This window comes from the organism of the source record quoted next, unplaced genomic scaffold (genome assembly GCF_019419815.1).
Source record: "Pyrus x bretschneideri cultivar Hongxiangsu unplaced genomic scaffold, Pyrus_bretschneideri_v1 Contig63, whole genome shotgun sequence".
NCBI classification, from domain to species: domain Eukaryota; kingdom Viridiplantae; phylum Streptophyta; class Magnoliopsida; order Rosales; family Rosaceae; genus Pyrus; species Pyrus x bretschneideri.
This window is the reverse complement of record NW_025999802.1, coordinates 9,502-24,170: the sequence shown is the minus strand read 5'-3', so window position 1 is coordinate 24,170 and position 14,669 is coordinate 9,502. Positions and strand designations below refer to the sequence as shown.

At 35.8% G+C, this 14,669-nt stretch overlaps 1 protein-coding gene across 3 annotated transcripts; it reads left to right on the top strand.

Moving 5' to 3' along the window:
• Positions 1–3,775: 3,775 nt before the first annotated feature.
• On the top strand, positions 3,776–13,412 carry LOC125468162 (katanin p80 WD40 repeat-containing subunit B1 homolog KTN80.4). 3 transcript variants are annotated; one of them, XM_048572880.1, is made up of 20 exons: positions 3,776–3,990; positions 4,138–4,205; positions 4,321–4,561; positions 4,757–4,887; positions 5,028–5,145; positions 5,323–5,549; positions 5,696–5,798; positions 7,533–7,603; positions 7,739–7,813; positions 7,883–8,026; positions 8,125–8,356; positions 8,522–9,049; positions 9,993–10,052; positions 10,131–10,252; positions 10,594–10,728; positions 11,277–11,351; positions 11,479–11,591; positions 12,566–12,682; positions 12,785–12,853; positions 12,964–13,412. In XM_048572880.1, the coding sequence occupies exons 3-20, from the start codon at positions 4,534–4,536 to the stop codon at positions 13,022–13,024; spliced, it is 2,409 nt and encodes an 802-aa protein (XP_048428837.1). In that variant the 5' UTR covers positions 3,776–3,990; positions 4,138–4,205; positions 4,321–4,533; the 3' UTR covers positions 13,025–13,412. The 3 variants fall into 3 exon arrangements, 2 of the variants coding, with proteins under 2 accessions (XP_048428837.1, XP_048428836.1); XM_048572879.1 differs by having other exon boundaries at positions 12,961–13,412; XR_007254007.1 differs by lacking the exons at positions 12,566–12,682; positions 12,785–12,853; positions 12,964–13,412 and having other exon boundaries at positions 11,267–11,351; positions 11,479–11,553.
• Positions 13,413–14,669: the final 1,257 nt, after the last annotated feature.

Genomic DNA, 14,669 nt, shown 5'->3' with positions numbered 1-14,669 from the left:
TAATTTCTTATTTGTATGTGTCTACCATACTAAATCTATCACGGCCTTATTATCACAATGCATGGAAATGGCAGGTATATGCTTGCTCACCAAAGGGATATCAAGCAAAAAGCCTCTATACATGCATTATCAAGAGCTATGAGTTCAGATTCCATTGTACTTCTAGAAATTATTGTTAGTTTCTTAGATCCCCAAGATATAGCTGCTCCTCCCAATAAAAATACATAACCTGAAGTAGATTTCACTTCGGAGCTATTAGTGATCCAATTTGCATCACTGTACCCTTCTACAACATAAGGAAATCCTTTATAGTGTATAGAATAATCCATAGTTCCTTTTAGATACTTAAATACTTGCCTTAAAGCATTCCAGTGTTCTTTACTTGGATTATGAGTGTGTCTACTTAGCCTTCCAATCACATAAGCTATATTAGGTCTAGTTTTATTTTCTATATACACCAAAGACCCAATCATTTGAGAATACTGGAGTTGACACACGGTTTCAACACTATTTTTAAGTAAGCACACGCTTGGTTCATATGGTGTCGAGACAGGATTGCAATTGAAAAAGTTGAACTTCTTAAGTATTTTCTCAATTGAACTAGCTTGGTTTATAATAAAACATGCTTGTGTCCTTTCTACTTTCATTCCCAAAATACTATTGGCTTCTCCTAGATCTTTCATGTCAAATCTCTTTGATAGATAAGACTTAACATCTTTCACAATTTCCAGACTAGTTCCAAATAATAATATATCATTGACGTAAAGACATAAATAACACATTGTCCACTTTCCTTATAGTAGACACACTTTTCATGCTCATTAATTTCAAAATCATATTCTGAAATGACTTTATCAACTTCTCATGCCATTGCTTAGGAGCTTGCTTAAGCCCATATAATGATTTAGCCAACTTACACACTTTACTGTTTTGACCTTTCACTATAAATCCTTCGGGCTGCTCCATGTAAATTTCTTCATCTAAGTCTCCATTCAAAAATGTTGTTTTAACATCCATTTGATGAACTACTAAATTGTGTATAGAAGCTAATGCTATGAGGATCCTAATTGTGGTAATCCTAGACACAGGAAGGTAAGTGTCAAAATAATCAATTCCTTTCTTTTGAGTGAATCCTTTGACTACTAGCCTAGTTTTGTACTTGTCTATACTTCCATCAGGCTTCAATTTCTTCCTAAATACCCACGTACAACCAATTGGTGTAGTACTGGGTGGTAAATCCTGTTAACTCCCAAGTGTTGTTTTGTAAAATAGACTCAACTTCACAATTTATAGCTTCTTTCCAAAATGGAGTATCGACAGAGATCATGGCTTCTTTATATGTTGTTGGATCACCTTCAATTAAAAAATATATATAAAAATCATCGTCAAAGTTCTTCTCCACTCTAGGTCTCTTACTCATTCTAAGTTCTGATGGAGGTTCTTCTTCGTTTGTGTCTTGATGACTAATACTTGTGGAGGCTTTATCAGTACTAGTGCATGATCTATCTACCATTTGCTTTTGCATTCTAGTCTTGAAAGGAAATATGTCTTCAAAATATGTTACATCCCTAAACTCCAATATAGTGTTATTCGAATTTCATATATTTCAGAGTTGATGACTAAAAATCTATTGGCACTACTATCATGAACATAACCTAAGAAAACAGTATCCACAATTTTAGGTCCTATCTTCTTTCTCTTAGGTTATGGGATTGCAACTTTAGCCAAACACCCCCACACTTTCAAGACTTGGAGATTTGGTGTTCTCTTTTTCCAAATTTCATATGGAGTAGTAGTGTTGTCTTTAATGATTATTCTATTTAATATAAAACATGCAGTCAAAATTGCTTCACCCCACAAATTTTTTTGATAATCCAGAACTCAAAAGCATTGCATTCATCATGTCCAGTAAGGTCCTATTCTTCCTCTCTACAACTCCATTTGATTGTGGAGAATAAGGTGCAGTTACTTCATGTATAATACCATGCTCTTCACAAAAATACTAAGATCGGTAAGAGTGTACTCACTACCTCTATCAGACCTAAGTCTCTTTATCCTTTTCTCTAGTTGATTTTCCACATCTTGAATTTACCAAATACTTCGACCTTGGTCTTTATCAAATAAATATAACAATACTTCGAACAATCATCTATAAATGTGACAAAATACTTATTACCAGCTCTAGTAGGTAATCTATTTGAGTCACAAACATCACTATGTATAGGCTCTAAAACTTGGGTATTTCTTTCCATGGACTTAAAAGGTTTCTTGGGTTGTTTTGCTTGTACAGAAATTTCACACTTATGCTTAAGATTCACAAACATCACTATGCTTAAGGTTTCTTGGGCATAATTCTCATCATATTTTATTGTACTTTACTTATACTCTTATATTACGTGTGAAATGGGTTCATTCTCGCTCACAAACATACTTTTAAGTTCAAATTTATTCACATTTTTCACATCACTACACTTTATGGCTTCGTCACCCTCCTAGTGTCGGCCAACACAGCTCGATTCAGAGTCCAAATGGACATTTCGGATTGGGATGTGTCATAACATCTCTAATTAAATTTATAACAAAGTGAGATAAGTATGTGATCGTTAAAAGTGACTCTCACGTAATGTATGTACATGTGTGTATGTCCAATAATTTATTTATTTATTTTAATTAGGTTGTCTTGGATTTGTGACATGACTCATTTTAAACCTGACTTTCATGAATATATATGCAAAATGTATGAGAATTAGATACATTAAATGAAAAACATATTGAAAACCCAAAATAAAATAAAAAAAATGAAGAAAAGGAAACGAGAATTCGTCCCGTAAAGAAAAGAAAAATGGATAAGGTGGAGAGTTGAGGAAGGTGAGTGATGGGTGGCTAGTCCTGTCAATTTTGATTTGGGGAAGGAAGGAGATACAAGAAGGCAATGCTGTTTTTACTCACCCACTCGTCATATTGACGCACGCTTTAAGATATACCTTTACAAAAATTTATTTAATTTGAAGATCGTTTAGTAATTTGTATGAATCAAATTAATTGATTGTTAATTATAAAAATATAATTATTTACAATAACAATCAATCTGTTCGACGCATATAGATAACTATCAAATTGATAAATTTCTCTGAACATGATCTTAAATAATGATAAATAAAATAATCATTTTCGATTATGACATTTGAATATAAACTATAACCATGTGGCCAGTGAAAAGGAGTATTTCCCTCCAAATGGGAAGGAGGCAAATATCAGCTTATGGATTAGCAGGAGAAATGACCGCATATAGTTTTTGGAAGCGCAAGACAAAAAATGGTGATGAGTAAACAGATATTAGTAGCAAAATAGAAGTGACAAAAAATCAAAATGAGATCATAAAATATTAGGAGTTTTAACGAAATATAAACATTTTCGGTACTGTTTATTTTTAACAAAAAATCATATTTTTATCCGTTTTTTGATACTATTTATTATATATTTATTTATCATTTTTCTTTAAAACTAAATTTTTTTTAAACTTTTCTTTAATTTTCCTTAAAATATTTGAAAGGAAGAAGATTGAAAGGGGACAGATGAGAGATTTTCTCTAATTGAGCTCTTAAAAGTAATTTAAAAAAAATTTTAACTGTCACATTTGTAACTTTGGGTGGGTCCGGGTGGGGTGTGGGTCAGAGTTTGTATTTTTGGAGAGTTTAGAATTCAGATTTCAACAAAAGAAAAAAAATACAATAGATTTTAATTTTAAATCTTGTAAATACGGCGTTTGAAACTAACTAATTCATACCCAGGTCCGTGAAAGGAAAGCGGCTGAAGGTCGTAGTGCGTCTGCGTGCACTTAGTTATATATTGGCGCTGCTGCTGCCACTAGCCCCGCCGTTGCCATTTTATTTGAGCAATCTATTCTGCTCTGGTCTTGTCTGCTCCGGGGAATGAATGAATGAAATTGGAGTTGGAAGCAGAGGGATACTCGCTGAGGCGCAGTCTCTGGTAACAGTAACTACTAAATTCTTTTAAGAATACTCTAATTACTAATTAATTACTACTCTCTGCTGTACGGTACCTTTGTCTTTCGTCTTTCTGTCTCTCTGTCGCGTACATTTTCAATTTCAACTTTGACAATAAATGTAATTTTAGATTTTGTGACAACTTTGAGAGAATGTGAAGAAGAAGCAGCAACAGCGACAAAAGAAAGAAACCTCAACGTAATGTACCTCTGTGTTCTACTCTTCATATTTCCTATCGCTCTCTTCTCCCGATCTAATCTCTTTTATCCCTTAACTTGTTCTGTACTTGAATTTTCAATTTTGAAATGTGAAGGCACTGAACGTTACGGAACGGAACGGAGTGAATTCTTCGAGATCCGGAATGGAACCAGAATCATCACCGTCCTCAACGTTTTCAGCAGTACCACATTGAGATTTGAGATTTGATTTCAGTGTGTGGACCGCGGGAGACTGGTTTGGTCAGTGCTGCTGCTATATTTACCTAGGGCGGCTAGGGTTTCTCTTTTCTTCTTCTTCTTCTTCCCCCATGACTACTAAACGCGCTTACAAGCTACGTATCCTCCTCTTGGTTTATTTATTTCGTTATGTGCTCTACAGTTTCCCTCCCTCATTTGTAGATTGCACGCACACACAATCTATGATTTTGCTTTTTATACTTAAACACACTGTTGTGTGTGTGTGTATGTATGGGTATCAGATTCAGAATAATATCTCCCATAGTTCTAGCCTTAACCTGTGGTGTGGCTCAGAGGAATTTGTAGCACATTCTGCAGCTGTGAATTGCCTCAAGATTGGCAGAAAATCTTCGAGAGTTCTTGTCACCGGCGGAGAAGATCACAAGGTCAATCTCTGGGCCATTGGGAAACCCAATGCCTTACTGGTAACCTTCGCTCCCTGTCTCCTTTTGAGGTTAATATTTGATGCTGCTGCAAGTTTTCCAGCGACATTGTATAGTTATCAACTTGGAACAAATTTGTTATTTCATTAATTCTAATCTTCTCAACGTGCCTTCATGCCCAGAGTTTGTCTGGACACACCAGTGGAATTGATTCAGTAAGCTTTGATTCTTCAGAGGTCTTAGTAGCTGCAGGAGCTGCAAGTGGGACAATTAAGCTTTGGGATTTAGAGGAGGCAAAGAGTATGCCGTTTGTTCTTTTTTTTTTTTTTTTTTTTTTGCAATATTTTAATTTAAATTCTTCCAAACAAGAGAACACCCCCAACCGAAATTGTACTGGAGCTTTTTAGATATCTATTTTATGGTGTCAAATTGTCTTTTATATCTTTTATTGGTTTTGCTATGTGATTTTTTGTGTAGTTGTTCGCACACTTACCGGTCACAGATCCAATTGTATATCTGTGGACTTTCATCCTTTTGGGGAGTTCTTTGCATCTGGCTCCTTAGACACAAATCTCAAAATATGGGATATCAGGAAGAAGGGGTGTATTCACACATACAAAGGCCATACACGAGGGGTCAATGCTATCAGATTTACCCCGGATGGCCGCTGGGTTGTTTCTTGTGGAGAGGACAACACTGTGAAGGTTAGTATTCCTTTTCTCTTGCAAAATAATTAATTCTATTTTCTTTGGCCGTTATTTTGGATGTTGATACATGTAATCTTTAGACAAATTATGCCATTTGCCATTTTCTTCAGACAACATATAAACTAAAGTCTATTATTTCACAGTTGTGGGACCTGACTGCTGGAAAGATGCTGCATGATTTCAAGTGTCATGAGGGCCAGGTTCAGTGCATAGACTTTCATCCCCATGAGTTTCTGCTAGCAACAGGTTAGTGATCTTCTTTTGTACTCATCAGTCATGCGTTGAGCTGGAGTTATTAGCTGTATATTACAGTATGGGTGTCAATATCCTCGGTGTATTCTGATGGTCCCTCGAGGTATCGGATTATTGTTTATATATTGAAGTGCCATTTTGTCATCCTACAGCTCAACATAGGCCATTGCTTCATTGTAGGCTGCATCTTTCTTGCTATGGATAGTAGTTTTACCTGCTGTTTTCATTTCTTATTGAAATCGGTTTACCTATTAGTCTGGTTCTTAACTGGATCAGTTTGATCATTGGATACCCTGGTGTCTGCTGCTTTGTGTTGTGTAATGGGGCAAGAAAATCTATAAATATAAGTTGGAATATGAATATCTTTCTGAGATATCTTTCTGTGACTTAAGATGGAATATCTGGATATATCTAGGTTTTGAATCTCATTGATGTAGGACAATCAGAAGCCATATGGATATAAGAAGATATCTGGAATCACTCTGGCCATGGCATCATGCCAGACATGATTGGAATCACCCCAATAGAGAAATTAGAAAGATTCTTTTACTAACTCTGACAGTAAAAGCTTACAAAGTAGTCCCCGTAGGCTAATTGGGTGGGACATGAGTCCGGAAAGATACACATTAATATACTTACAAATTCTAGCAACTAATTTGTGAGACCTAAACACATTACTTTTTTAACTGAGAGAGACTCAACCATAGAATACAAGCTGCATCGGGTGTGTTGTGCGATCAAACTCAAGGGAAAATTTTATAGGACGGCAATAAGGCCAACAATGCTTATGGCACGGAATGTAGGATGGTCAAGCATCACCATGTGCAAAAAATGAGTGTAGTGGAGATGAGAATGCTTCGTAGATATGTGGGCACACGAGAAAGGACATGATCCAAAATGAGGATATCCAAGGTAAAGTAGGAGTGGCCACAATTGAAGATAAGATGAGAGAAAATCGGTTAAGGTGGTTTGGATATGTGAACCGAAGACCTACAGATGCTCCAGTTAGAAAATGCAATTATGAGATAGAGGCTCAAGGCAAAAGGGATGAAGGAAGAGACTTTAAGAAAAAACATGGAGTAGTTGGAGCTAATGGAAGATTTGGCGCAAAACCGAGCACAGTGGCATTTTAGGATTCATATAGCCGACCCCACTTTTAGTGGGATAAGGCTTTGTTGTTAATATTTTTGTTAAAGAAAATTGTTGAGTTTTTCTATTTTTGACACATTTTTCCTTTCCAAACGTAGATTTGTATGTCTGAAATTTCAATATCAGTGCTGATTTTACTTTATTGATCGCCTTAAACTCTACCCATAGAAAAGTCATGTACATATTTTACCATGTTCTGACCTTGACGTCTTCGAGATTCCCCAAAACACCAATGACTGACAAGTGAATTTTCATGTATGTATCCTATTTTAATGGGAACTTGCGAGTCGATCTGTCTATAGTAGCTGCTTCATTTCTTAGAGTGGCTCTTTTGCTGCTGTCAATGTCGGTTACGAAAGTAACAATAATAGTGTCATTTCAAAGTTGTGTGGTTTGTTTCAATTATCAATAAATGTGCATAACATGCTGCTCAAATCATGTAAAGTGCTTATTACTTCAGCTTTATTCCAGCATGTGAACTGTAAACTCTGGTAATCTGTAATCATTTACACTGCACATCTGTCCTTGTACAGTATTTCACATATATTGCTTTCTTCTCCCTTCCTCACTTCCTTTCAGGTTCAGCGGATAGGACAGTCAAATTTTGGGACCTCGAAACCTTTGAGCTAATTGGCTCAGCTGGACCTGAGGTACCTGTGTACCTCATGAATACTGCTCTTGGCTCTTAATTAGTAAAAGTATTGGTCCATATTGCCAAGAAATTAAGATTCTCATGATTTTCTTTCTACAAGGAGATTATCTATCTCATTTCTAGTTTCTAACAGACAACTGGAGTGCGTTCTTTGACTTTTAGCCCGGATGGGAGAGCCCTACTCTGTGGATTGCATGAAAGTTTAAAGGTAAGCTCATATAATCCTTCATAATAATCAGGATTATCAGGTATGCATACTTATAATTTTACTATGTAGGTTTTCTCGTGGGAGCCAATAAGATGCCATGATGCTGTGGAGGTGGGATGGTCTCGATTGTCAGATCTTACTGTTCATGAGGGAAAGCTTCTTGGATGCTCATACAATCAGAGTTGTGTTGGAGTGTGGGTTGTAGACATCTCGGTATTATTCAGTTTATCTTTGTTCTTGGAGTGTTTTCTTGGTTTCTAGCCCTGGTGCTATTAACTATTGATTTCAAACTTATCTGTTGCTTGGTATAGCGCATAGAACCGTATGCAATTGGTAATGCCAGCAGATTGAGTGAGCACTCAGAATCTAAATCATTGTCTGGTGGGAATCTCTCCGTGCTCAATGAAAATGCTGCCAAATCTAGTTTGGGCCGGTTATCTATTTCTCAAAATTCAGATTCTTTAGTGAAGGAAACAAAGTCTCTTGGAAGGTTATCAGTTTCTCAGAATTCAGATCTCGTTAAGGAGCCAAAAATTATTGCATGTAGGCAAACTATTAGCCTTTTTAATTTTTAATTTTTGCTGTGTCACTGAGATTCTCAGATTTTTTTTTATCACAGATCTTACCTTAGCTTGGTTACATTTCTTATGTTATTACTTCATTCTGATGTTGACTTTTTAATGCCTGATGATTATCCTCTGAATGAAGCCACAGGAAGTTTTCCTGTTACTCCTCAAAGGATCAATTTGAATTCCAGTCCAAAAACTATTGCGGCTAGTTCAGTGGCAGTTCCTACTGTAACAACCCTGAAGAGGAGTTCTACTAAGACCCATTCAACAGCTAATATTCCAACATTTAACAAGTCTGATGTCATACCTGTAATTGTGCCAAGAACTAGTATGAGGTCAGAGCTGTCAGCTGAATCTAGAAAAGAGGTCGGCATTGCTGGAAGACCACTGGCGTTTTCTTTGCAGTCAAAGGCAACTGATCTCCGGAAGTTGTCCAATAACAGAGAAGAAGTGGATAAGCCAGCTGTGTCTTCAGTGTCTGAATCCCCTGCTTCTAAGGCTATTGAATTAAGCAGTGCGGCAGATAAGAATGGCTTCTCAACAGTTATAAATTCAACTCGGGAAATACATGCTGAAAAAAACACAAAGGATGATATATGTTTTGGGCCTGGGAAGCTTGAAACAAGTTCAATGATGGAGCCGACTGCAAGTTACCAGCATGAAAGTTGTATGTATCTAATCTTGGTAGCACGCTTTCCACTCATATCCAATATATTCAATATATTGTCATTTAGTCTAATTTTGGATCTTGATTCTTGGGGTGGTTGTTTTGAAGATGTTTATACATCATTGACATGTCTATAAATGAGCCATACTATCGTAAGTCTGATGATTTTCTAGTCTCTGCTACACAAGCCTTCAATGTGTGAACACTGGAGATTATATTGATATTTTAAATATCTTTATGGGCAGAATATTGTAAATATTAAATTTATAATATCAGCTGCTCAAACCTTCGTGTGTGTGAATTGGGGAGGTCGCCCTCCCCTCTGCCTGACCCCTTACTTAAATAATTGTTTTGTGGTACCAAAATAATGTTATAGCCTTATAGGTTTCTAGTATTATCTTGGAAATAAAACAGTTTTCATAATCAGTTGTGAAGGTTGTACAAGGCTGGTAGAATGAACCAAGCATACAGTAGAACCACAAGCATCTCATTTCCTCAAATGATTGATAATCAATACTCCACATAGGTTTTTATCAGATAGTCACGCAAAGAAAGGAATTGTCACTAGTGTGAAAGCAAGCAGATGGACGGCTGATCATGAAAACCAAAATAAGCAAGTAACCCTTTGTGGATGGTATTGCCAACCAAGGGACTGGGAAAATTCCTTACTCTGAAAATGGATTCTCCATATGCGCAGTCTTAATGGCTGTTATAAGAACTTGTGTATGTTTTGCATATTCATTGCCGTCATTTCCCAGGTGTTTTAGTTTGGTTTCTCTATTGTATAGTATTTTATTCTATATTATCTGTAATGTTTTCCTTAATGACTGATGGCATTGTACATGTGGGTTTGTCTATCTTTTTCATACCTTTGAGACCGAGTGTCATTGTCAAACCTTAAGCTTCTATTTTTTTTCACTTTTGTTTCTTTTTTGTTATTAAGATGAGGCTCCAGGGCACAAGGTGATTAGAGATGCACATTTTGCTGAAGGTCAAAGAGGAGGTATAGTGTTTTTGCTTGTGCGTCATTTATAAGACTAGTCTAGTGAAGTATGACCCAAGCTCTGTATGGTATATCTAGGGAGAATGCGCTCAATCGCTGTAAATTGGGAGAAAAGAGAGAGAAATTCTAACTACGAGGGACCTACTTCCAATGGTACCATGGGAACAGCATCTGCACCAAACATTATCCCTTTAATTGCGGTATGGCCACATCTATGTTCTGCCTTTTGGTGCCATCTTTCTTTCTTGATACACATCACATATTGTACTTAAGAAAATGACATGGGAATATTCTGTCATTTTTCAAAGAATGACATTAACCATGAGATAATTTAATTGCAAATTGATTGCCCAATTCTCAATGTACTTTTCTTTCCCCATAATGTCATGATATGAGGACTGACTAGAAACCATGGATAGAGCACTGTAGTAGAGACCATGGAACTGTATAAGATTGATCATTTTCTCATGATAGCTTCTGGATGGTGTTCCGTTTTACTGGACAAAATTTGTAACCTATGCCATCTTCTTTTTGTTTGAAGTTTAAGCAACGAGGTTATCCTACATCTACTGAAAAAGAAACAGTGACTGCTAGTGATGAGGATGCTATTGCAGATGTCCTGGAAAAACACAATCTATTTGTTGGCTCCATGCAATCTCGTCTTGCCAAATTACAGGTTATATTTATTGGTTTTGAGACTATTTTTAAGTGTTTATGTGGTGCTATTGTTTTCTATATGCATCTTTTCTTTCTTTAAATGAATTTTGGGCGTTGGTAAGTTGATGGGAGCTCAATGCTTGTTAATTGGGGTTGTCAATAAAGCTTAGATCAACTATCTTTCAATAATTCATTGTATTCCATCTTTCTTCCTTCTATAGAATTTCTTGAGCTTTATTTTTCTGTTTGCATCTTTGTAGCCACAGAAATGCAAGATCTTTTGAATGTTTTTTTAATAGCAGTTATTTCAGTGTTTATTTTTATTATTTTTTTTTATGCTAGTAGTGTTTTGAATGGCAGATAAGGTTGGGGATAGATAGGGGCCTAGGGTTTGGGATAGGTTTCAAACTAATGGTTCCGTGTAGGAGGTTATATAAGAATGGCTGAGCTGCAATGAGGAACTACCAATCAGTGCTCAGTTACAATAATAATAGTGACAATTTGCTGACAGAATACATTTAACTATCACCTAATAAATTCATGAATGTTATTGGTAGCCCTTTGCAGGTAGTCTATAGATATTGGGAAAGGAATGATGTTAAGGCAGTCCTTGGTGCAATGGAGAAGATGGCTGATCATGCTGTAAGTATAGAACTAATGTTTTTCTTGAGCCCTCAATTTCTAGATACTATTGAATGTGGAGCAATCATCCCTTTTAGTTATTGTATAGAATTAAAGTTTCTGTATAATGTTTGTGCTTTTAATCCAGGTCATTGCAGACGTAGTTGGCATTATGACAGAAAAATTTGATATTGTCACGCTGGATATATGCACTTGTCTTCTGCCACTCCTCACTGGCCTTCTAGAAAGTAACATGGATAGGTAAGAAGTTTTAGCAGTATCTTCCTTTTTTCGCTTTTTATTTATTTGGGGTCTTTGTCGCGGATTCAGGTAGTGGGCCTTCTAGAATCTTAATGACATTAAACAGCTTCCAGAAACTTTTCTTCTTTATATATTCATTTTGAGTTTTAGTTATGATCAGCTGCACATAAGTAATACATTTGTGCTTTGATTTTCCTCTGTTATATCCGAGTTATGGGATACATTCCCCATTTTACTTGTTGTCTTTTTCTTTTGTTATCGCATAAGGGGGCTCACTATGTCATAGGTGTCCTCTGCTCCCCAATGTTTTCTAAAGTGCTATGCATACACATAGAAGTATCATCCATTCATTTGTTATGTTATAATTTTCTGTGGATTTCTGAGCGTGTCGCACTTTTGGGTTTGAAATTGGAAAAGCTGGTGCAAGTTGTCCTCTGGGAAACCAGTCTAATATTTCTTTCAACTAAATATGCTTTGTGCTTTTGAAGTGATTTATTTTCAATCATTTCTTTTAGGAGTGATGCTTTGCCACCACATTTTTTTTTTCCCCTTAAAATGGAATGGCATGTGGATTTCTGGTGCACTACGGGCACCATATTCACAGGTTTGATATGAATGAAATTGTGACATGCCATCTATTGCCCATAAAATTTCACTAACGAGAACAATTGTTTATGAAATCAAGAAAAAAAAGGCGGGGTAGGGTGTTGGTGGCTGTGAAAGAGGGGCCTCTAATAGCAATTTTCCGGTGAAGGATGGATGTTACCTGGGTGAAGAATATTTAGGATCCTGGGTCTGGTTGCTTTGTGGTAGAATAACAGACCCCTTGTAGTAGTCAAGCTGAATTGGATAGGCAATAATAACATTCCTGATTAGCAAATAAATTCACAGCCATTCTTTACTAGGTTTTGTGCTCGGGATCTTTCATCTGCAATTTTGATACTCATTATTTGACGGGCCTGATCTTTATTCAGGCATTTAGGCATTTCTTTGGACATGCTGCTCAAGTTGGTTAGAGTATTTGGTTCTGTGATCTATTCAGCAATATCTGCATCATCATCTGTTGGCATTGATATTGAAGCCGAGAAAAGGTATGCTTTTTATTGTTCTGATATACATTTTTCTTTACCTTATATCTAGATTTAAGCATGATCAGCTTTGAGGTGGCTATCTTTTTGAAATGGTTATCCTAGGCTGGAGCGTTGCAACATCTGTTTTATGGAGCTTGAAAAGGTCAAATGCAGTTTGCCTGCTCTTACCAGGTGCCTGTTTTTCTTTAGTTTGCTTCAATACAGGGGTTTTTTCCCCTCATTTAATTAATTATGCTGGAGATGTCAATACTCTTTTGTGCGTTCTTTTTTACCCATAGAAGAGGAGGATCAATTGCAAAGTCTGCACAGGAGTTGAGTTTAGCTCTTCAGGAAATTTCTTGACTGAAAAAGTGTGCATAGTGAAAGTGCAGTTTGGAGGGAGTTTGTGCATTTTGGAGTTGTGAACCCCTCCTCTCTCTTGCAACACCGCCCTGATGGTTCAATGCTCTCTGTGTTGTGTGGCCTGGCAGGCTCGGGCAGTCCCTGATTGTACATTAATCCTAAGTGGAGAACTGGTACAAGCTAACTCTAAACTATTAACTAAAACGAGAGGCTAATTGACGACGTGTCACTCTACTCAGTGGAGATCGCTCCACTCCGTTTCACTCGTAACCCAACTTGGCAGCATCCAATCGTATCTTCTTTTTTTATGGGTTAATCTGAGCATCAAATTGTAACCTTTGGCCGCATTAACAATTATATATTGGTAAATTATATTTTGCACTCTCAAGTTTGCCTACAATGGCAATCTCATATTGTGTCTTTTAAACACTGCAATGTCATACACAAAGTAATGTCATACATTTGTTAGTCAATTCGTCAATTTGATCATAAATAATAATGTTTTAACTGTGTGTCCCAAATTTTTATTGATAATGATGTCAAATTTGTGCCATGTGGACAACAACTAATTAAAATTATATAAAAAGAGACTTCGGATGCGGTCCCTAACTACCAATGTTCTTTGATTGAAACTTTGGTGGTTTTTACTTTTTAGTTTTTTAAGTCCTTGACATTAATGTGACAATGTATTTTTATGTAGGTTTTTGTATTTTTAAATTAAAAATTAAAATTTATAGTTGTTTATATTAATGAGATTTTAAATAAAACCTATAATTTATGAGATTAGAAATATTGAATATATAAACAATTAAACATGGATACATTCATCAAAACTAACAAAAAAAATTATTGTATGAAAACATGAGTACATTTTTCAAAAAAAAAAAAAAAAAAAAAGGTTTAATAACATTATTAAATTTCTTCTATTAAACTTAGCATGGATACATTCTCAAATTAACGAAATAGAATGTACTCATATAAGTTAAAAAAATGAATTAGAAAAAAAATTGAATGGATTTTATATAAAAAATGGGTACATTTTATGTTAAAAAATTGTACATTTTACATATAATAAATTGGTATATTTAAAATGAGTACATTTAAGATTAGAAAAAAATTGAAAAATTATAAGAGTGTACATTTAAGATTAAAATATTGAAACTCTTTTATAAAAGAGTGCTGCATTTTTTTTTTTGGAAAACAAAGAGTGCTGCATTTAGTTGCGAATATGATCTCTTGTTTTCAAAACGTAAGCGATTGGAAGGTGAAATGCATATGCAGAACAGTGAACCAATAAAGGCAGGCACTTAACTCTTAAGCGAGGTAGTTGAAATGCATACGCAGAAAACACTGAACAATGTATAATTTGGGTGGAGGCGCCTATGGATTAGAAAGCAGCTTCCATTAACATTCCAAGTCCCCCGAGACAGCATTACTTTAGTATGAACCGTAGTGGCAAAAAAAAAAAAAAAAGAAAAAAAAAAGAGTAACCGTTTATTAAATTATTTAGTCTGGGGTTCTCATAGCTGGTTTTAGACAATGATAAGCTATAAGCTCGTCAGTTGTCACCACTCCAGATCTGGCCCTTCTCCAGATTGGACTTTGTATAAGTTGCACGGAGTTTAAGCTCAAAGATTAATGCTCA

Bases quoted from the DNA above. Each gene is read 5' to 3' on its own strand.
- LOC125468162 (XM_048572879.1), top strand. From the start codon at position 4,534: ATGACTACTAAACGCGCTTACAAGCTAC. The intron at 9,050-9,992 runs GTATGTATCTAA...TTTGTTATTAAG, and splicing joins AAGTTACCAGCATGAAAGTT to ATGAGGCTCCAGGGCACAAG. The intron at 10,729-11,276 runs GTTATATTTATT...AGCCCTTTGCAG, and splicing joins CTCGTCTTGCCAAATTACAG to GTAGTCTATAGATATTGGGA.